Genomic DNA, 23633 nt, shown 5'->3' with positions numbered 1-23633 from the left:
TATGTTACACACACACACACACACACACACACATTTTAAATGTATTACTATTAATAATACAACAATAGTTATTATTATCATTACCTCCGCCAACGGAGTTGGACGGGAGTTGTGTTTATTATTACTGTTTCACTGTTAATGTTGTTTGGCTTGGATGTTCTTGTAGGAAAATTCTGTCTGTTTCTAAAGAAATGCGATTGATTAACTGTTATAGGGAGCTGACTCCATAAAAGAATGAATTCAAAAGGTTAAAACATAGATGAGCACACATTATGGTACATATTTAAATAAAAATAAATGCTTGCATTAACACGGCACAAGGATATACTGTAGGTAACTGCAAGCGACAACGAAAGCCAAGAACCACTGAAGTACTTAATGAATAAATTGAAACAAAGCTATTCTATTACATGTGAACTCTACAACCAAATGTTAGATTAAAAAAAAAATCCTCTTTTCTAAAACTATAATATCTCTGTTAACAGTAGTGCACTTATTGGTTTAAGCAGTGCAACATATATGCAAGAAAATAATGCAGTCCACTTATCAAGATAAAAAAAATAAAATAATTTGAAATTGAATAAAAGAAAATCATAGAAGTTCATTTAAGGAAAATGATTAAATATTAAGCACAGGCATTTTAAGAAAATGTGCAAAGTAGCACTTTGTTTTTTTGAATCTACAGCAGGTCTTTTTAAGACCCGCTGTATGCAGTTTGTTATTCTTTTAACAATACAACTACGAAGGTGTTCGCTCACATGAATGAGCAAATCCTCCAGATTGCAGTTGCAGGCAGTTGCATGGGTGTGTGTGTGTGTCCTATTTCGAATAAAAAGCAATAAAAAACCATTCAAATATTAGAAATGAGCCTTACGTGATGTGATGCACGGATGACAACTTTTGCACACCAACTTCCAAATCTATTCTGTACATGCTGTGTCTCGGTTTGTTTCGAAAAATCAGGAATGTATACTGTCGTCTAGAAAGTCCATCTGCAACTTGTGGTATATCACGAAACAGTGTGATTTCAAAAGAGCTACTTGTTTTGCGTTGAGACTGCATTTCCTTTCATCACGTTGCATGCCATTGGAGCTGCCATTGGAGCCAATACATAAAGAGTTATGCATTTAGCTCCCACTTGCTGAAATAGCTTTGCAATAGTAATGAATAGGTTGTGCAGGGGTTTCAGGATCAGGATGGCATTTATTTCCGATTGATTCAAATTAAATGCCTCCCTCTTTGTTCCAATCAACAACAAGCCTAAACCCCCCCCCCCCCCCCCCCAAATATTATAATCCGAATCTCAAATTACAACCATGTAGGCTGATCGATAACAATAATTAAAGTTATAATTTGAATCTGCAACCCTTAACAGTCAGGTGCAAGTTGAGGAGCAGCAATTATGAAGGAGAGAGTTTAGTCGCATATGCCAGCCTGCCATAACTGTGAGTGTGAAAGGCTAAAAGAAAAAAAAAAACATCAGCAAAAGAATCTTTCTTTTTTTCTCATGTTTTGAAATGGAAGAGGTCTACTAGCCTTAACAGTCTTTTAGGATATTAGTGGCAGTGTATGCAAATGAGTTAAACTCCAAACTTCAGAAAAAAAGAAACATATTTTTGCTCAAATACTGTCTCATCGACACACCCTAATTTAGTCAACGTAATCTTAACCATCAAAATGCATGGACAACAATTACAAAACATGTGAGAAATATTTGTCCCTGTCACCACCGACAGGAAGTTACATTTCAGTAAAATGATTGAAATTGGTACCTTGACAACAGCTGCATTATAATCCCTTAATACCATAGGAATAAATAAAACCCAGTGTCAAATTAACTACTCTCCTTTTTTTATTTTACAGAAGAAGGCAATCTTGTGACCATCAGTATTTTTTTAGAGGGAATATGTAGCCCAACCCCAGATGATTTTTTTTTTTGTTATTGTTGTTGTAAATTATACCACAGTAAGCTTGGACATCTATAGTTTCCAAACTGGTCAGTATGGGTTCACAACTGCCATGATAAATGTTTCATGGCAATGTACACACACACACACACACACACACACACACACACACACACACACACACAGGGACGAAAAGACAGACACAAGCAAAATACACAAACGCTCAAACATATATGCACATGTATGTTCATTCAGACATATCTACACTAAAGGTGTGTTTGTGTGTATGTGTTTCTTTCGTAGGCCTTTCGGTAGTGTTCAACACATAAATCAATATTTTAGGAAAGCATACATTTAGAGGCCTGTAGTTAGGATCCATCCAGTAGATCAATATCAAACTACTAAGCCTTAAGGCCACCATCTTTTTTTTCTTTTAGAATAACAGAAAAAAAGAAAGAAAACAATAATTTTTTTTTTTTTTGGGGAAACTTAATGTGCCAGTGTCTATACTCATTACTCTTCATACCTCAAAATAAGAAAAGGAAAATCTAGTGCCATTTATTTGTCATTCTTTTTGAAAGAAGTTTATCTATTAGTACTTATCCATCGGAGACATGCATTCGCATGTGGTCATTGAAGTGCTCCATTTGGTCGAACTTGGCAGGGCAGACGGAGCACACGTAGGTGGTCCCTTCTTGGCAGCTCGCTTCTGCAGCTACACCCACTCCTGTTCCAACCCCAGCCCCTACTCCAGCACCTCCGCTGACTGGCATGGCGAGGGCCACCACTCCAGCTCCAGGCTCAGGGACAGCCATAGGCATGGGAATGGAGACCGGGACCGGGACCGGGGCCGGGGTGCCTGCGCTCCCCGACAGCCCCGTGATGGTGCTGCCTGTGCTGTGCAGGGCCATGTGCCTCTCCAGCAGGGTCTTGTGTGAGAACTTCTTCTTGCAGATGTAGCACTCATAGGACTTCTCTCCACGGTGCAGCCGCATGTGGACATTGAGAGAGCTCTTCTGGGTGAAACGCTTGTTGCAGATGCTGCACTGGTAGGCCCGCACCCCTGTGTGTGTCACCATGTGTTTGATTAAGTAATCCTTCAGGGAGAACGAGCGCCAGCAGATGCTGCACTGATGAGGCTTCTCACCTGGATGTACATGCAAGACAAGAGCATTAAGGGGGGAGAAAGAAGGGAGACATTTTGAGGATCAGGTTGACAAAATATGGAAGAACTTGTGCAGCAACATTTGACGCCTCAATACACCAGTGGTACATTTCTCCAGCACAGGGATTAATTAAACCTGAATTAGCTTCCAGATAGTGTGCTCAAATATGTGCTATATGCTATAGCTTCCTGAGAAAAGGTGTCCTGTAATGTAGCTCTGATGCAGTAATGGTAACATGTACGCCTCGATATCTTATGAAAAGTAAAAAGTGCTGAAAAGACTACGAGGAGGAATTTGAAATTCACAATTTTAATTCCTATACGATCACGAACCAAATAATTTATGCTCCTATTTGATTTGTTCAGCCGGAAGCTCAATTTACATAATTATTACATTCTTGTCGGTGAAATATTAAAGTATTAATCATTGCGTAAAACAAACAGGGAGAGGAAGAGACTGACAAATCTGTGAATAGGCAATTTATATCATGCAGGTTAATGAAGTCCTGTGTATCTACTGTTTGCTGCTGCACTGAATTAATGTGAAGCTACCTGTTTTGATTTAATGAAGCCAATATTTTATACTTTTACTTTATTACTGTTTTTCCTTTTTTTTGCTTTACCTGTTCAGATCAGTTACACCATAGATCTAGCACATACATAACAGGTATACTTTGCTAATTTTGCTAATATATTTGCAATACAACGGAAAAGCTGTCTCTTTTTTTGTTGCAGCCAATGACACATCTGCTGCACATGTGTGTTATGCATTGGTGCGTCCACTGTCTTTTAGCCGTTTTGAGCGTGTATTGTACAAATCTATATTTTTAGGAATTATCATTCTATTGTAATGACAGAGGTTTTTCTCACTATCATCGATGTGCCATGTGAAGATTGAATAGAATATTATTATAATATTATTTGCAAAAGTACCTCTTGATTACTTTTTTTTTTTACTGAAATAAAAAAATGTATTATATATTAAATGTATGGTAATCTCATCGGGACATCAATACTATATTAAGCTAAATAATGCTGACATCCTGTTTGTTTTTGAATGATATTTGTTTCAAGACCGAGTAGAGGTAATCCGTCATTGATCGCCACGAGACGTTGAGATCTCGTCCCGTGGGACCGATCGATCAGTGACTTTCCTTCTCAATACGCCATCGCTCTGCTCCGCACAACTGTGGGAGTGAAACTGGGGAATCTAGTTTGAAATGGCCGTCATAGCTGGCTCTGGACACGCGATGGATTCTTATGATTAATAATGGCTATTTGAGTCGGCAGTCTTCTAATGACATGATATCTAATTCTTTCTATCTGTGGTGGTGATTTCCACAGTTCATGATTGATAAGGCTGTCGGTGTGAGAGGAAAGCAGTGCACAGTGTAATGATCTGCTGCATGAGCAATCTAATGCCACTGTAAGTCAGATGAAAATAATAATAAAAATACTAGTCAACTGTGACCAAATGGATGTCAAAATTGAGGCTGTGCCCAGTATAAAAACACAGCATACTAATACTATACGCTTTATGTACTAATACTCAAAGTATACTGTACTCAGTGTGAACAAACTACCACCTGAAACCCTGGGTACACATACAATGTATTGCAATAATAGCATGAATAAAAGTGAATACCCTTTTGTCTAATATTGTTATGTTTAACATCTTTAACATGATCATAAATGAGAGCTCTGATCTTAAATGTTTGTCATCTACGAACCAAACAAGATTTCAAAGGTATTTCTGCAACTACTATCGACACTGACGATGGATGATAAAATAATTTAACAGAGCTACTGACATAAAAAAACAACTTTACTTCACATAAGACATTCTGACTTACCAGTGTGGACAAACATGTGTTTGACGAAGTTCTGTTTCGCAGTAAAGTTTTTACTGCAGAGAGTGCATTCATAGGGCTTCTTCTCCCCCGGACCAATTCCTGCTATGACCTGTTGCTGCATCGCTAGCGCTTGCGCTTGCGCTTGCGCTTGCGCTTGCTGTACCGTCATGGGGAATGATGGCATTGCAGGAGACGGCACGGCCACAAACTGGGTTTGCTGCTGGCCAGGAAGGTAAGGGAAAGGCTTGGTGTCTCTATTCAGCTGTGTAGGAAAGAGCGTGGGCAAGAAGGTGCTTCCAGCAGTGCCCATCATTTGGGAATTGCTGGTCACGGTGAGCGGCATCCTCAGATTGCTGGTGTGTGATTCTGCCTGGCGCATGTAGTGCGGGGCACTTGACAGTCTCTGGGACATGACTGAGTTCGGCAGGGGCTGCATCATGCTACTGTCACTAGTGCTGTGGGATGTGTCCTCGTCCTCCGGGTCTTGCACTTGCTCTGGGGACGAGTCATTGACTTCTATATGCACTGGACCTCCTTCACCGTCTCCGCCCCCATCTCGGCCAAAGCCCGTCAGGTACGGCTGCTGCTCCATAGCATCTGGCTCAGTACTGATGGAGGAGCTCACCCCTGAGTCAAAACTTTCAACCTTGGATTCACTCTCCACACCCTCAGTATGGTCCGTGTTGTCTTGGCAGTCCAAATTATCGTAGCAGCTGTGCTCGTCTTCGGCCTCCTGCTTTATGTGCATCCCTCCTGTATGTATGCGTACCGGTCGGGGCTGCTTGCGGCAGTGGGTGGACTCTGCTGTGGAGATGAAGCGGTCGACCTGCTGAGATCTCTCCTGGATGCGGTTCATCCAGGGCGGATCTTGAGATTGCTGGACCTCCTGAGTGCTTAGAGTGGGATCGTAATTTGTCGACATAGGGCTAATGTACAGGGGGCGCTCGCGGGTGCCGTTCTGCAGAGTGAGGCCAGGGTAGGAGTACAGTGATGTGTATGCACGGTCCATGCTTTGTGATGTTGCTTGCATATAACCTGACTCTGCGTCGCTGCTGGGCCCAGAGGTGCCGGACTCTGGCGTGCCACGGGGCGTTTCCTGACCAGAGTCTCCTGGCATAACAGGGAAGCCCCCCGGCCCGGCCAGGCCCACATTCTGGGACACGATGCGGGTACACTCATCGATGACGGTCTTGATCTGTAGGATGCTGGCAGCAGTCAGGATTTGCAGGGCCTCTGACTGAGATACCCGCAGAATCCCGCTGTACATAAAGTCGATCAGCTTTTGGATGGATTGCACCGAGACCACAGAAGGGATCTCAATGTCGCTGTAGCCCAAGAGCAGCTTGTCCTGAAAGAAGGGGCTTCCAGCAGCCAGCACGCACCGGTGAGCTCGCAGCATACTTCCATGGATCCGAACAGTCACGTCACAGAAGTGCCCACGGTTGCGCTGCTCATTGAGGGTCTCAAGTACAGAATTGCTGAAGTTGTGGAGATTGATGTTATGAATGCGCTCGGTCATCCCCTTGCAACTGATGTCACCTGCGGGCAGGACGCAACACAGTGAACTTAAAAACTCGGACACACGATCACTACATTATTCAACTGGATGTAATAATGAAGTGAAGGAGTTTACAGTATTATAACAACACTATATTTATATGTTTGGTTTACAGTATTAGTGATATATTAGGAGGAATAAAACCATGTAATTGAATAATCAAATATACTCTATGTAACAGAACCAGGTCACAGTACTGCAATCAATTAAATATGTGAACAGCGATATTAATACTGATACTGTAATTCTAATCACGCCAGTCTCAGTTTCAACACCTCAATTAAATGTGTCTCTTGAAATCGTGGTTGAGAAACATGGTGAACGACAATTAAGATGGTTCCCATCTAATTATTACAAGTTTCTCTATGTGTGTTCCTGAAATCCCTGCAACCACCAGTAGGTGGTGCACTGGGCTTAGATGACAACAGGTCTCTTTTGTTAGCCATGTGTTCGCTGTGATGGCGCTTCCTAACTATCCTAGGAATACACTGATCAGCGTGTAAGATAACTTAAGATGCTTTTCTTTCCCAGTTAGATGTGAAAATGAAAACCTCAATATAAATTGGAGAGGTGGAAAGTGTCGTTTTTATGCAAATTGAGGGTTTCCATAATTGCTGTAAAATGAATTTCTTTTGCACATAAACATTCTTGAGTATAATTTAATTAAAGTGGTTGACCTTATTTGACTCATTATTAAACACAGCCCCTTTTGTTAAAGATAAATCTCCTCATTTTGATCTTGGAAACTGAACAAATCCATGTCCCAAATGTTGTAGGTAATTAAATGACACTATGTCTGTCAATGAATAAGAAATATATTTATGAAAACATATTGGTGTTGAAATTAATCAACACATAACTGTATATATGGGAAAACACTTGAACATGTTGATACTTGCTTTATAATTTGGAATGCAGTTGAACACCGAACAGAAATAAATTGAACAGTGGTGGTAACAATAAAACCGTATTTGGTAACAGATATATTTATCCATATGAAGTAGAATTTTGCTCAAATGTACTGCAGAAACAGTGCAACAGTGTTAGCGGGAAACAAGCATTAATACTTTGTGCTAAGTTATTTCCAACTTACACGTAAAGGTGAAAACGGAAGCAGTCCCGTACTCACAGTTAGATGACGTTTTGTTCCGAAGATGTTTGTGTGGCTGGTGATGAAGTGCGGGTCAAGCTTCAGTTTGCTGGTGGTGATGGCTGATCAGAGGCCGGGTGCTGTAGGCAAGGCTGTCAGTCCTCTCTGTCCAAATCATGTGTTGATCTGCCACAGTGTTTGGAGGGGGAGAGAAAAGACAAAGACAAATCTTAATGCCACATACTGCCTCGTCGATATTGCCACTCCCTTAATGAACCGGGATCCACAGTAACACAAAAAAAAAATCTTCCACCGACACGCTGCAACAGATGTGTGAAGAGTTTTCAAAGCCGAATGAATGGACGTTCCTGTGCGCACAAGACAACCAATTACAAATCAAGGTTGAAAATAATATTGGTGTAAGAGCCAGTTTCTTCTCTCTGCCGTTTTCTGTGCCGCTGGGCAAAAAAAATAAAACCACACCCTAAGAAAATTGATCTAACATCCTTACAAATTTAACCAGAGCAAATATTTCAGGGAAAGTCTCAGTCACACTCACCACAAAGAGAGAGAGAGAGAGCACCTGTGTGTGGACATTTTTCTGTTCTTTTTCATTTTCATATCTACAAATTAAACAAGACAATGCCCAATACAGACATAGAGCAGACATTAGAAGTTGTAAAAATAGAAAAAAAAAGTCTCGGCTACTAACTACACAAGGCATTCATTGAAAAACACAAGACAGGCATTCAACAACGTCAAGCATGTGACGAGCTGGTTTGGTGATGCTCAGAAAGCCTCACACGATTGCTCTACTACTGTACACACACACATCATTATGCAAAAGGCTTTATCTCAAAAGTGGAGACAAAAACGACCACCTTGTGGTCGGGCAAGCTGAAAAAAAAAATGCATTGAAGCAATGAAAGATGCCGTTACGTTTTCTCTCTTGCTTGTCCCACACGAGTCAAAGGGCCGTCAAATATTTCCACCAACAAAGCTTTAAAAAGGTACGTGGAAATGACTCTCTGTGTGTTGGGGTGGGAATACTCATCATTCATTGTAGTTTGGTTCAGAATTACAAGTGTGACCCGACACTCTTTACCTATTTTTTTTTTTGAAACAAAGTAAGAATGTTTCGCAGCGGTCACGCTGGCTACAACGTGAACATCAAGTGCTCTCTGAGGAATGCCAGCAACAACAGTGTGTGTTGCTGAATGAACAGAACGAGGCTAGGATTTGACCAGACCTCTACCTTAATGTTGACACATATTATTCTGATACAAATCCCGAATACTTTCAGAGAACACACCTCCCGCTTTGCGATACTGCGGTGAAAGCTGCAGATGAAAAAGCATGTTACTTTCAGCATGTGACCTGCGTGTTTTTCCTGCTGGAGGTGTCAAGGTTATAGATACTAGGCCTCTAAAATAGTCGAATGAGATGAGGATTTCATCTAAAGTTTAGTATGGAGACGCAGAATATCTGGGAGAAAACCAGAGGCGAGGGGTTAAAGTGTAACAACTGAAATAGCTGTGCTCACAGCCTGGTTTGTGTCCACAGGCCCCACTTTGAGAAGTACTGCGGGCAGTAAGACATGCGCTCGCTGTCTTGAAATGTCCTTGTCAACTAACAAATCTGTTGATTAGATATAGACAAGTAATAGCGTGTCTAGCAGCAGAGGGTGATCACTCGATACTGAGACGGATCATTCTTTGGCACTAAACACACACACACACACACACACACACACACACACACACACACACACACACACACACACACACACACACACACACACTGGTTAGTTCTTCCGTCTTGGTCAGGACAGAAAATATATCATGCAGTGAAATCCTTAACCCCGGAATCTATAAAACGACACCGTAGCTATAAAACTCTAACAGCAACCTTCAGCCGGTGTATTACACTCCTCAATATAAGCTTGAAACCCTAACATGAGTTCTAATACCTAAACATAACACCCGTAGGTGTAACCTTTGCCTCAGCCTAACTGCTGCCACTGAAATAATTAAAAATGTACTTCGTCGACGTGAAAACCAACAGACATATCATGGTTAACGCCTTGTCTTTAAAGTACTGCACACAAACATGAGCCAAAATGCTTGAATCCATAACTGTGGCAAATATTTGACCTTTTTTTCTTTTCTTTTCTAACACCGGTTAACTTTGGATGTAACTGTATTCTCATGCCATGGGCCTTTTTTTCTTCTTTTTTTTCGTGACTACTGGTAAGACAATGCAAACATGTATGTTCCCTCTCTGGCTTTTCCTGGCCAGCCAGACATGTAAATCCACCTGCCTACGGGGTAAAGTGAGGTGAATGCGGGCAACAAAGGGAGCAGGCCAAGAGAAGCAGGCTTCAGTTGCCCAGACTGCCACTCACAACAGTGATTCCATTTTAGCCGTGACACAGTGGGTGAGCAGCAGCCAGCGCCTACCTGCAGTGAATTCTAATCAGCCCAGGGGTCTGTCCCCCCCTCTCCCCCTCCCTCCTTCCCTCCCTCCCTCCTGTACCCTGCCTTGGACTAAAGGGGCTGATGATCCTTCAAAATTAATTAGATCCTTGTAGGAGGCAGCCATTTTCTTTCACTTCCAAATGCTCCACCAAAAAAGAAAAAAAACACCACATTTTTTAAATCAACCAAAATCGGGGTGTGTATTTTCCCCTCCTCACATTGATCTCTGTCTCTGTGTGCTGCTACCTGTTTCCTGTTTCATCACGTCGAAACTCTCTCGCCGTCTTTTCTTCCATCTGTCTGTCTCTCCGTCTGTGTGCCCCCCCCCCCCTCATTCTCCCTTCCCACCTTCCTCTCTCCCCCCCCCCTTACAAACCTTCCCCAAGACCCTCCCTCCCTCTCTGGCTGCCTCTCCATGCTCCCAGCTCTGTGTCTGCCTCTGTGGAGTTTGCTGTCAATAAATCCCCAGAGGTCAGTTTGTCTGCTGGAAATCAGACACAATGCTTCAGACCGCCAATGCAATGCATGCTCTGCTGCTGCCGCCACAACAAAGACTGAGGAGGGGTGGAGGGTGTGTGTGGGGGGGGAAGAGGGTGGGTAAAAAAAAAGAAGAAGAGAGAAAGAAAAAAAATGAAGACAGGGAGATGAGGATTGCAACTTCACCAGCCAGACTCCAGGTTAATCAGCAGCCTGTATTAGGTGACAAGCTCATGAAATACGCTGCATCGAATCGGACATTAGTTAATCAAAGGGGGGGTCGGGGGGGGGGGGGGGGGGGGTTAAAATGGGAAGATGGGGGATGGGGTTGAGGACAGACATAAGAGGCGTGCTTATGAAAGGAGCAGTATCAGCCATGTGAATAATATACATCCTGAATATGCAAATACTGCTTACAACACACACTATACAAGCATATATTCAGGGCTCTTGATGCATTTAAATCTGGAGACAAAAGGGCCACGGGGCATTGTGAAAAAGCTCATGTCCATGCATGTGCGTACAGCACCTCAGTGAATCTGATGCAGATTTGCCATTATCAAGAGTGTTGCGTGTTACATCTAATTAATAGTCATTTATGAGTTTGTTTGAAATCTCTGCTGCTTAACCGTCGCTGTCCAACGTTGTAATTATTAATTGCAATGATCCATTTAGCCCAAGTGCATTAGCATATATCAACTAGCAGAAATCATACTTTAATAGTATGGCTTGGATACGTGATCTAATGCGATTTAGTAAACAATGTAAATGTCGTGGCGGGCACACCGGGAACTAAGCAGCAATCAAGTGATGCGTCCGTCTGACAAGTGATAATTCAAGTTCAATGACGACACCGCGTTCAGTTCACTCCTCTGATAAAACAACTGCTCCTCAGGTAATGCTATTGTGTCGCGGGTTCCGTCTGACAATTCAAAATTATTCTTTTTAGGTCACGAAATATTCATCTCAGCCCAACAATGTGTTGGCTGATTGAATCCGAGTAATTTAGAGCACTGTGTCTCTTATTGCATTCGAGTGTTCGTCCATAACGTTGCGAAGCAATTAACAGGTAAGGTATGCACCTAAATCACACGCACACACACACACACACACACACACACACACACTTCAGGAGAAGCAGAAGAAAACACCCCACAGTCTCACAATTTAATTGATTTGCCTTTATAGCAGTCACTGAGAATCATCAACAAGCACGTAGGCTGTTTGACAAGTTGAGCCAAGATTTTTTTTCTTCTTTTTTCACTCTTCCTTCCTTCCTTCTTCATTTCACTGGAATTTTAGGTGTAACATCACCAACGAAATATTCTTGAAATGTGTCTGAATGTCTGATGGTACTCATAACGTGTATGAATGACACGTGAACCAGGTGTTGTCCTAACAAATTTCGACACAAGACGTCCTGCTGCTGTACTTTGAACTGGCCATTCACCTACAACACAGTGACTCTCCCTTCAAAATACAGTTTCGATTTCAAGCTCGCCACCAGGGACAGTTTAAAGAAATATGCAAAACTCTGTAAAATCACATTCCATCAATTGGCAAATCTTTTCTTTTCCCCCTGTTGTGAATACTCTCTACTTGGTGGAAGCACTGTGAAGTAATTACAGAGTGCCAGCGTAATGGTATGGCCACCGCTCAATCCAGATTGCTTGAATAACTGTATTATGTTGGTGCATTTCTGTGCATCACGCACACACACTATCTGGAACTGTTAACTCTTTATAGTCGCCATAAATTGAATCTAACTGTTCATGTTTATTTCCTGCCACTAAAATGTCTCAAATAGCACAGCAGATCAATGTGATCACACATTCAGTCCGACTGAATCTCAATGTGACAGGATGTGCGGCTTTCAAATAAATTCCTCAGGCAAACAAATAGCAGCGCACACTACAATCCCACGACACAAGTAAAGGACAGTTTAAATATTTTTTTGACAGGACAGCTTGTTCAACTTCGTCATTTTCTGTCAAAAAACAACAACAACACACCCACCACCGCCACCCGTTATCCATAGCACATCCTTTGTCTATTTGCAGATGGGAGGATAATCTACTTTCTAATATACTTTTGCTGGAACACAAACTTTCATGAATCAGTGCCATCACTGTCACTGTATTTTAGAGCTTCCAAAAAAAAAAGAAGGAGCACAGAGAGCAAAAAACAAACAGCCACTGCTGGCTCACAGCCATTACAATTATAAAGGCAGTATCTCACTTTGGAGCTGGAAAGGACGTTTTTAAGAAATATCTCAGAACTGGCAAATGACTGTGCTTTTGTTCATGAGCATTTGACCAAAAATAATCACCTGACTACTCATATGATAGTCTCCAAAACACCTCTAACCCCCGAAGCAGATAATGCTAAATTCAAGAGTTATCATTTCGGCTCAAGTGTCCACAGCAACTGCCTCTCTACAGCTACTACACACGTCGAGGACATTTTGCCTCTCCAAAAAAAAAAGAAAAAAAAAAGGGCCTCGCGGGCCATTGAGAGATCTTCATGAACTTACAAAAGATGCTCAGGACTTCTCTGTCTATTACTAGTGTATCATGAGAAAGGCGAGTTCAATAATTCTGCTTGGCAGGAGATATCTACTCAACTGCCTGTGGTCTCATGCCTCTATTTATGCCTGGATTGTACGTAAGCAAGCACGATCGCAACACGAGAATTGTGTTGCTGTAGCACCTTTATATCTCTGAGAGAAAACAAAGTTTCTCCTCACTTCATGTCCTTGGGAGATAAAACGGGACAAAGATGTCGTGTTCTGAGTGATTAGAGGATAGTGTGGAACCTCTGCTACAAAACACTGCAGAGTACAGCTTACAGCAAAGCCTCTGAAAATGTTTAGGTTCATATTACGTTTGTCACTCGAGAGACGAAACAGAATAAACAACAAAGAAGACAAAAGAGCAAACTGGTTATTCAGTGTGTGTGGTCTTGAAAATGTGAATTATATCAATGTGGTTATGACATTCGCTCTGATGTAATGTGTTATGTATGTGATGACAATTGGAATGAAAATAGAATATTTTTCTCCACACATTGTACAACGTGGCCTGTCCTGCCTCATACATGTTGTACATCAAGCGACCCTGCGATTGAATAAGATTCCAAATCTGATTAAAGCAACAACTACTTCATTATTTCCCCATTCGCGAAGGTGAATGCGATCAGCCGGAGAACTTCTGGACCGTGTGTTTCACCAGCATGCTGTCGAGGTGGTCCAGCACAGAGCTGAACTTTCACAAATGCAGCAGGGCGCTCTAAGCAGTTCAGCACAACCTCTGCACTGTTTGTTAGCCGGCCTGTGCTTCAAGGGCTCAGCAAGCTAGCCTCTCTCCCAGAATCTGGCAACTTGCCTTTAAACAGGATCGCCAAACACAAAACAGCTGATAACATGCTGCTTCTTAACGACGCAGAAGCAAAGGAAAATGTACAATTTAGCAAAAAAAAAAAAGGTTTCACGATGTAACATACTTCTTCAGCCTGTAGCATTATTCAGGTAAACTACGGAGACCTTCAACACACTGTGTCTCCAACTACAGATATAAAATCCAGATGACTTAAGACAAGATATTCTGTGCTTATTTTGGGCCGTACGGGTGTTAGCACTTTGTAGTGTATTTCTAGTTTGGCAGGCTGTTGTGTTGTAAATACAGAGTACATATGTCTCGTCAGGTCACTTGACATATCTAAAAGTGTAATGCTGACACACTGAAACACAGCCGACCACGCGAGTGCCCTATACACACTTTCACCGGTCCAGGCTGGTCTGCAGGCCAGCTGAGCAATACAAGTTAGATATTCTGACTTGAATTTACAGCCGGGCGGTTTGAAATGAACAAAAGTTGGCACGGAGGGTAAAGTTTTCTGTTAATCTAATGGGGAGTGGGTGCAATCGAGCCACATTAGGAAACGTTATCCATACAATACTGTGTCACAAGACAAATGTGTCAAGCAAGCCAACTACAGGATTTCACAAGAAATGAGAGAAAGGCCCAAAGGAAAAAATTTAATAAAATCAAGATTTCAACCTTTTTGGGGTCAGAGACATTCTAGTGAAGACAAACTATTATCTAGAAATATGAGCGGATTAAAATGTTCCTAATATACAGTGCAACAGACTGAACGGCCCCATGAAATAAATGCTTCAACAAGAACAATAAGGTCAGCGATCTATAGAAAGTATCAGCATGTATAACAGGTAAGAGTCATTTTGCAAATCTACAAACTACATCCAAAGAATGCTGTAAGCAAGACACACTGTTACTCAGTAACTGCATCTTTGGAGAAAACTACCTCACAGCAGCCCCAAAAACTCACACATACTGACACAAGAAGTGACACATATAAAGTTGCAATAACGTATAAAAACACCAACTTGTAACACTGCTTAGAAGCTTCACATGAGCCACATTTATCCATACTATATCGATCAGCAAGTTCATTGTGCGTTAGTGTCGAGAAAAACTGTAAATTGGTGTGTCAACATTTTTAGGAATATTTTCAAAAATTACACTCGGTGGTAAATTACTTTTTTTTTCTAATTTAAGGCTGCACTTTGTGTCAAATTCTGCTGCAAATTACTTTTGCAGGCAGGTTACCTTGTGTGGGCCTTCTCTTTATATTACTCACAGAGCTCACGAATGACTGCAGAGGAAATGTGCAATGTGTTTATACTCGTTCTATAGTATATTATAAGTTGCACATCAAATACCGACACTGATCACGTATTCCTTTCTCTGTTGCAAAGACATAGACTGGGCTTTTAAAGGGAGGCCTTCGGTGTTTTCGTCATGGAGGCTACTACTAGCTAATTTTCGGTATTCAAACCTATTACGATTGTATGTTGGTGTAGTTGAGGTTGTCTCCTCTTCAGAGTCAACCCACAGCACAAAGCGGAGAGACAACACGGTCGCCCATCAGCTCCGTTTATGACAATCATCTGGCCTGTTGGCCTCGCTAATGCACATGAATTGCTGGTCAGTGTGGGCTTCTTTGAATGTAGCAGATTTATTGTCCTTGATGGTAAGAATCTATAGCCCACAAGGCCTTGAGTGTAACCTAAGATCCTCAGTCGTTTCGGGTAACATTCCTATAAAAATCACGACGCATGAATGTGCTGCTTCTTCGTAATTTTTTGGTGTCATTGTAGGATTGGTAAGCGGAGGAGGGTTGAGATGTTTTTAGTATTCTTTGAGCAACAGGGGTTTGAACGTGAAGCAAAACCCCTTCAATGACTAGCTGCTGCTACCATTGTCAGTCTGTGTGTTAGCCCAGTGACCTGCCCAGGGTGTTGCCCTTCCTTCCTCTAAATGCATGTTGAGATACGTTGAAATGACCGTGAACAGGACTAAGAATGAAATAACATCCAGCGAATTAATGGACCTTGAGTTATCAGCAAGCAGCACAGCCTACTGGAGTCAAAGGCTACGAAAGGCATTCAGTCTAAAATGCATTCATGTCATTGACTCATAGAAATTATAAAAGAAAAAAAACATGCTTAATGTTAGTTTACATAGCAGCTGCCACAAAGTATTTTATTCTGAGTGCCATTAATATTACATTGGTGTACTAAGCACTGAAACGCGACACATGGAGTGCATCTGGACTGAAAACGTTACACAGGTGGTATGAACGAGAGTCGATGTTAGAGTCATCTGAATCACTTTTAACCTTAAACGTATTTTTGAAACAAGACCAGCAACTTTGATTTGATCGGACACATTGCTTTGCCATTTGTTTGTTGTTGAACAGGTTACACGCGCTCTTGCTGCACCTTTAATTCCCGAGAAATGAAGTCACGGTGGAAGTGCCAAACACTGCAGCTCCTCAAATGCTCACTTGTGGGTCAATCTCCATAGACATGCATTTTAATATCCCCAAATTTTTATATTACTAACCGGTTTTAATTTGATCAAGGCTTAAAGATAGGCATAACTAAGGGCGTGGCTGCTGTCTCCTCTGCTGCCGTCACCTGGGCCCGCCTCAGCTCGACCAACGGTGCACTTATTGGCCCATTTTTGGATTAGTGGGAGTAAGGCGGTGTCAGAGCACCCTTTGAGCTTCACAACGGCTCTTCAGAAACCTACGGGTCACGTCACGGAGACCAAGTCCATGTTTTATTCTGTCTGTGTTCCTGCACCACGTGGACCAACAGTCTAAGAACACAAGAGTTCTCCATAATAAGGTATTTGTCAAATTAATGAAGGTTTCCAGCTTCATAAAGGGAGTCTATTTTGAAATCTGTCTTAACAAGGTCATTGTCAGGGAAATAAACAATGCCGACAGTATCAGAGCAGAAATCCCTTTCATTTCTGCAATAAAAATGAATATTTAAAAAGAAAATTCTTTACTGTATGACAGTGAAAAAAAAAAAAACCCCGAATGACTGAGTCAATGAAAATAAAATTTAAAAAACAACCTTAGATTCTGTGGAAATACTTCCAAGAATTTTCATTTTGTGATGAAACCCAACACAACCACTATTGTGTAAATAATTCCCCATTGCACAGTGCATACCGATGTACATTGAAAGAGACTGTGCACGATCCTAGTTTGGCTGCTGTGAGTGCTGTTTACTGGCACGAGGCTTAAAAAAGTCTTCCTGAAGCCAAGATAGACTCAGAGAATACACGCCGCTTATTCTCTAAAACTGGTTTAAAAGTCACTGAAGACTTACTTTCTACATTTTTCTTAAACCCTCTTTAGATAGCCCCCCCCCCCCCCCCCCCTCCTTCAACTAGGCAGTGATCTCACCATGACTTGTAGAAAACCACATGGGTAGCAGGGTGAACTGAGGACGCGCATGCACCTTGGCAAACAACTTGGCTATTAGAATCCAGGATACATTTTTCACATCAGTTAAATGCCTGGGCCTGCCTGTGTGTTTAACAAGAACAAATGCAAATTAGGTTCAAATGCTTCCTTCAGTCACGCAAATATAAATGTGTATTCAAACATACATGATTACAACAGGTTGCATAGATCTAAAAAAACAGACAAAACAAAACAAACACTTTTGTCCTTGTTGTAAAAACAACCTCCGGTTCAAGTTCCTCAAACAGATGACTTTTAATGAAAAGCTTTAAAACCGGCCCTGAAAACATAAAGGAGCAGGAATCCAGAGTCTGTTAGCAATTTTATCAAAAGTAATGGAAACACATGGTTACACCCACAACCGGATTGTATTTGTACTGTACGTGCTGTAATTTACAGAACAGCAGTTTATGACAGTTACATTTAACAATAGGCTATTAATTTGGCCGCTGAACCAAATGTATCTGTAAACATTGAAGAATGACACAACAGGCTTACCCTGGGGCCAGTGCGTGTTCAACTGTTCCATGTGGGATGTGCACACATATTTTGGCAATATTTTTTTAAAGTAATCCTAACAACAATGTTGCACAAGGATATTACCAGTGTTTCATAGGACTTTATGAAGTTTTCGAACAGAATAAAAGCTGTGGCACATTCACAAATACATATTTAGCCTCAATGTGTGCTTTCATTACACATTCCTGTGATACTTGCAGGGAGGGGAGATTCCAAAACAAAAGTCCTTTTGAAAACTGAAATAAAACCCACATGATTTCAAGTTTGTTGTTTGTCAGTTTTCTGTATGCTGCATGCTCTTAAAGTCATTGGGTTTGCTGCCAATTTACTAAAAGGCGGAGTGTATAAGTATTTTGAAAATCCCTGCTCGATGAATTGACAAATTAAGGTATTGTCTTCACAAATGTGACATATAACCGTTTTAAGCAATATGTATACGCATAACTGACTGGTTGCCCAATATTTCTATCATGGCAAAATGATCATCAATAAACCAGATACATTTTCCCTCCACTCAAACAAGGCATATTATTTTCCAGGAAGGAAATCGCCATCAATCTTTGTAACAGCATTTCTGTGTTGCATTATGCATCTGTAGGGGAAAGTCTCTCCTTAATTACAAAGGCGACTTGGATGCATTCTCAATAGGTTTTGAAATTGTGTTATAAGTATTTTCAAGAATAAAAAAATTAAAAGTGTAATGTGAAGGGAAGCACGTTATGTCGGCCAGGAGCCAACTAGCCAATCATTTATAGCTGCAAAAAAACAAAAACAAGGCGGAGTTAGCTAGTCATTCATTTGATTGTATTTGATTATGATCAAGAGATATGAGGAAAATGAAAACGTATGACATCTTTGATGTAAAATAAGGCTGAAGCTTAAGAGGTATCTAAGGTTTTATTTTAGGGTCGTCATGGTAATTGGGGACTCAAATGCAGTATTAAAGCAGCAGTCTTTGCAATTAACATCATGTGAGAAACTTTAGGAGTTCTTGTTAAACAAAACCAAATCTTTAACCTGAAAGTCTATTCAAGGCTTAAAGGCTACACTGTAGTTCATTATAAGACCCAACAATAACTTTAAGGTGTGCACCTGAAAACCGTCTCAGTTGGCAATCACATCAAAGATTAGTTTTGCTCCGTGGGGGAATATTCTTCTGACGAGAATTATGCGGGAACAGAAAAGGAGGGGAAAGGGATAAACACTGTCTGAGACAAAAAAAAGGCCACGTAGTTAACAAGCGCTGTGACATTCTGGATGCAATCCACAAAGTGGCTCGTTATATCGATGGATCTCTGTTGCATTCCCAAAATGGCTGCCAAATATGTTCAACTGGGGTAGACAAAGTGCCAAGATGGACTCAAGTGCATATTTCTTTTCTTTTTTTATGTCTTTTGTTACACTACAGTAAAATGCCCTGCTTAGAATTACGGATTACAATATTAATTTAACTTCATCTGTAAAAGGGTCCACCGGTGCTTCATGCAAGAATTAATTTTTTAATTATTATTACATTGCCAGTATTCTTAAATTTGCAACCAAATTTAAATTTTCTAAATTTGAATTATTAGTTATATTAAAATGAAATATGCGGCAAAACAAATAGTGGATTGAGGTGAATTCCATTCATGGCCGATATGAAATGCTCTCTCGCACCTCTCCCGTCCTTTACTGTCCAAAAAGCACACCAACGCCTAAAAACCTTTTCAAGAGAGTTGTGTTCAAACGACACAATGAACATGGATCTATACATTTAAATATTTAGGTATATGTGCCACCACAATTACCTGGTAAAAGCCTGGTGAAGGAATAACCACAAATGTGGCAATGCAGAGGCGTCAGAGAGACGTCTCTATCTTGACTATTTGGGCAACAGTGCCTTCGCATGCGCTTAAAAAAATTATTTGGAATACTGACCTGCCATCTGTGTGCAAGTACAGTACAAGATGATTGTTATATGTCCCTTCCAAAGAAGCACTCATTACATTCGTACAGCATTTTTCCTTACACATTTTCACTTGAGCAAACCCAAATAATCTGGTGGGAGAAATGTGCGAACGGGTGACTAAATCAGCTCGAAACATTTCAAAATTGAATGCTGTGGACACATTGTGTGAGTTTGTTGGTCAATAATAAATGGCTGAATGTGAAGAGAGAGAGAGAGAGAGAGAGAGAGAGAGAGAGAGAGAGAGAGAGAGAGAGAGAGAGAGAGAGAGAGAGAGAGCGAGAGCGAGAGAGCTCCAGAACAGAGGACGAGTGAAGGATGGTGAAGCCAAAAGGAAATTGGGATTGATTGCAGAGTGTGGATTAACTGACCCCCCCAGCCCCCAGCCTTCACGTGAGGAGGTCTACAGTTTATCTGCTGGGTCTTCTTCATACAATAATGACTTTCCTTGGTCTGCAGACATGCTCTTAAATATTCATTAGTCATGGGTGGGTTTTAGCCGTGACACAGAAAGCTGGCAAATGGCGATGGCTGAAACACTGTGAATATTAATGTACATGTGGAATATATACATATATCTACTCATTAGTGACTTGACAGAGATGAAACTGGGCGCCTGATACTCTGGACTACAAACACTCCCAACGCACATATTGGCTGTCTCTCTTTCAGCACTGTACACCTCTCTGTGCTGATAAAAACTGAGGTTTTTTTTACATCAAGCCGTGATAAGAGCTCACTTACGCACAAGACAAGTACCCTCTAATTCCTCAAACAATGAAATGTCCAAAAATACAGGTATTAAGTTTGTGTGGAGTTTCTTTTCAGATGAAGGGTATTCCAACCGGTGTATACGCTCTGTGACAATATCATTTGTACACTCACCCACATGCAGCCTGTCAATCAATATGCTCCAATTCATAGTGCAGATAATCATGCCCATAGCTGAAAATCTTACATCAAAGTGTAACGTCGGATTTCTGCTACACCGGGCTGCACGTGCAGCTCTCCCAATGTATCCATTCAGAAAACAAACGATCCAGTGCAGCGTGAATTACATAACCAAGCCTATAGGATCGCAGCCCATTTAAGTTGTGGAAAGATATTGTGAATGAAGGCGGGGGGTGGGGGGGGGGGGGTGATCACAACACAAGTGAGAAGGGTTGAACGCACAATTATGTGCTAAAACAACCCACACATACACACAGGGACACATCCACACAGACCGGAGCTGCGCTGCTGCGCTCTCGTGCAGCCTCCCCATGTGTCAAACCCGGGACCGGCCTTCCTGTGTGTGGAAACCTGCGTCCTCTCACGTCAACAGCGGTGACCACACCAGACTCGACCTCCGACATGTGCATTGATGCAAAGCTCGATACCCACACACAACTTCTCGGGCTGTAAGGGCGAGCCTATAATCAGACATGCCGTATTGTAGAAAGCATCGCTGATAATAGGCACAAGAACACGCTGTATTACTCTCTTTATCTGACAAAGCCAAGCGCTTTGGGACAACATCTGTTTGCCACACACACACACGCACGCAAGCACACTCTGTCCGTTTCGCAGGCACGTGCACGCGCGCACACACACACACAGACAGACGCGCACGATCTCGCACGGATAGATGGAGCCCAAAAGAACAAGACATGCTCCTCCGGCTTAACTCCCAGTGGCCCTTTCTGTGAATTTTGGGTAGTCATTGCTCCATTTATTTTTTTTAATGGCGCCAAAAGCGGAACATACACAGACATATTTTAACTTTATTTAAGGGATAAGCGCCTCTATAGTGCCATCTAATAAGCAAGAGCAAAGGAATCACGAGTTGCCCATGAATATTTTGCAACAAATTGTCTCAAAAGACACGCAGCAAGCGCCTCCTGCAACTTTAATTACACCAGAGCATGGCCCCATATCTAGGCCATGCCTTTCCCAAAACACATCCTCACATCGCAAACATTTTCACGAACTGTAGGCTCGGAATAAAAGCGGATTGCGACCATTACCGAGATCATTCATTTTGGGGAAACATGGCACCAAAAAGAATCCAGCCCAGAGTCCCACTGGATTTAGTTGTGATTCCGCTCAACTGAACCTGCGGTATTGTTTTACCTTCAGACAAAATATTAGCCATGCCTCCCCCAATCCGCCTGCTGAGCATATCTTAATGTAACCCCATCTCATAAATACCACGCCGTATTGATATTAATTCATAAAAAATGTAGGCTAGACATCTGTCTGAGTACAAGCGCTGTACATGAGCCGCTGCTATGTATTTCAAAAACGTCGAAACCCCTTCTCTTTCCGGCAACTTCAACAAACTGAAATGTATTTTAGAAATAGATTCGGAGCGAGGCGATGCTGTAGTGGTCCGTTGCGATAAGGAAACGGGTTTCCTCTTGATTCAAATAACTGACCTAAAAGCCAAATGCGCACGTCGGCTGCTACAGTTGTTCCGGGCTCACAGTGTGTGAAATGTGAACAAGCAGCCTGCGAGCATCGCTGAGGCTTTTGATTCAGAGAATCTGACCTGTGAACACAGTTTGCCCAGAGTATTGTCCTCAAGTGTCCCCTGTGCGGCTCGCGGGCAAATGCGAAAGTAAAGGGCTAAAGGTAAAGGGGCATGTTGAGAGAATAATGACAGATGGGGAAACTTGCGTCATGCCAGGGCAGCGCGTTTTTTTTTTTTTTTTTTTTTTTTTGTAGTCGAATATAAACGGACAACAAAACCTCTGGCATGCAAAACTGAGCCCCCGTAACATGAGGGACTCGTTTCATTTCATATCGTACGCTGGCGTCACGTTTATTGAATGTTTTAAATCCTCTAAAAAAGGAAGTTTTCGATTATCTAGAGCTTAATATGTGGTTGGTAAAGCCAGCCACAACTACATGGAAGTCCGCGGTATTTCATGCACATCACCCGAAAGTCTACGAGCAGGTTTTCCCCTCTTACACAGACAATTGCTGTAATTTCTCCCCTGTAATAATTGCGTTATAGATAGTGTAAAGACCCATCCCTTTTCCTACTTTTCCTAAATTTCTTACCTGTACTTCGAAGCTCGTTCAAAAAGTGGCGACAGCGTTTCCACGGCTCCCCCTGTTTTCCCCCGACGAAGCGCGTATAGTTTTTTTTTTAATATGTTCCTTTACTTTGTTTCATTTCTCACTTCCATCTTCTTTTCATCTCATCAATAAACACACGCTGCAGCCTACCTTCATAGAGCAGCTCGGTTCAAGTGTGCCCTCCCATTTTTTAACTATACATCGAGTACTTTGAGGGGTGGAGGAGGAGGAGGAGGAGGAGGAGGAGGGGGGGCATGCATGCAGGCAGGCAGGCACGCCTTTCACTTAAAGCTGCCATTGGAAGAACAGTGCACTGTCTTCGGTTGGATCAGAAATCCGTCAACATTATTGTGCCCCAATCGCAGGGAGCACAGTGGGACGGTGAAACCGGCTCCATTATGTCTCTGTGGAAGTGGTGGGAGTTATAGTAATAGTAGTTGTAGTAGTAATGTTCCTCCTACTCGAGGTGTTTTAAGTTTGCTCCTGCCAGAGCAGCAACGCAGTAATTGTATAAATGGAGGTCACGGTGCGTAACGTATCCCGTGAAGGATGAGGTTTCAAACAGGTTCCCAGCGATCTCGCGCCCCAAAAAGCGTGCATATTAACCACATACCCAACCGTTATTGTGTCGTTTTTAGCCTATGTCTTTTTATTGTGCGGGCTCCGACGCTTGCTGTTCAATATATCAGCGTTCACAATTGTGAATGAACTCAAATCTATCCCCAGTCTGGATCAA

The 23633-nt window shown here is 41.9% G+C and overlaps 1 protein-coding gene across 1 annotated transcript; it reads right to left on the bottom strand.

Annotated features, from left to right (window-relative positions):
• Window positions 1–1329: 1329 nt before the first annotated feature.
• Window positions 1330–23013, bottom strand: zbtb20 (zinc finger and BTB domain containing 20). Its single transcript, XM_079283701.1, has 4 exons — window positions 22880–23013; window positions 7613–7759; window positions 4926–6464; window positions 1330–3054 (listed from the first exon to the last, which is right to left on the bottom strand). Exons 3-4 carry the CDS (start codon window positions 6442–6444, stop codon window positions 2507–2509), a joined length of 2067 nt encoding a protein of 688 aa, XP_079139827.1. The 5' UTR covers window positions 6445–6464; window positions 7613–7759; window positions 22880–23013; the 3' UTR covers window positions 1330–2506.
• Between the last annotated feature and the right edge of the window lie 620 nt (window positions 23014–23633).

This window comes from Melanostigma gelatinosum (assembly GCF_949748355.1).
Source record: "Melanostigma gelatinosum genome assembly, chromosome: 14".
In the NCBI taxonomy this organism is placed as follows: Eukaryota; Metazoa; Chordata; class Actinopteri; order Perciformes; family Zoarcidae; genus Melanostigma; species Melanostigma gelatinosum.
The sequence above is the reverse complement of the archived record's forward strand: the minus strand, read 5'-3'. Positions and strand labels throughout refer to the sequence as shown.

Excerpts from the sequence above, each read along its gene's own strand:
- zbtb20 (XM_079283701.1), bottom strand. The coding sequence starts at position 6,444 with ATGACCGAGCGCATTCATAACATCAATCTCCACAACTTCAGCAATTCT. Across the intron at positions 3,055-4,925 it reads ACACATGTTTGTCCACACTG|GTGAGAAGCCTCATCAGTGC; the intron begins GTAAGTCAGAAT and ends ATGTACATCCAG.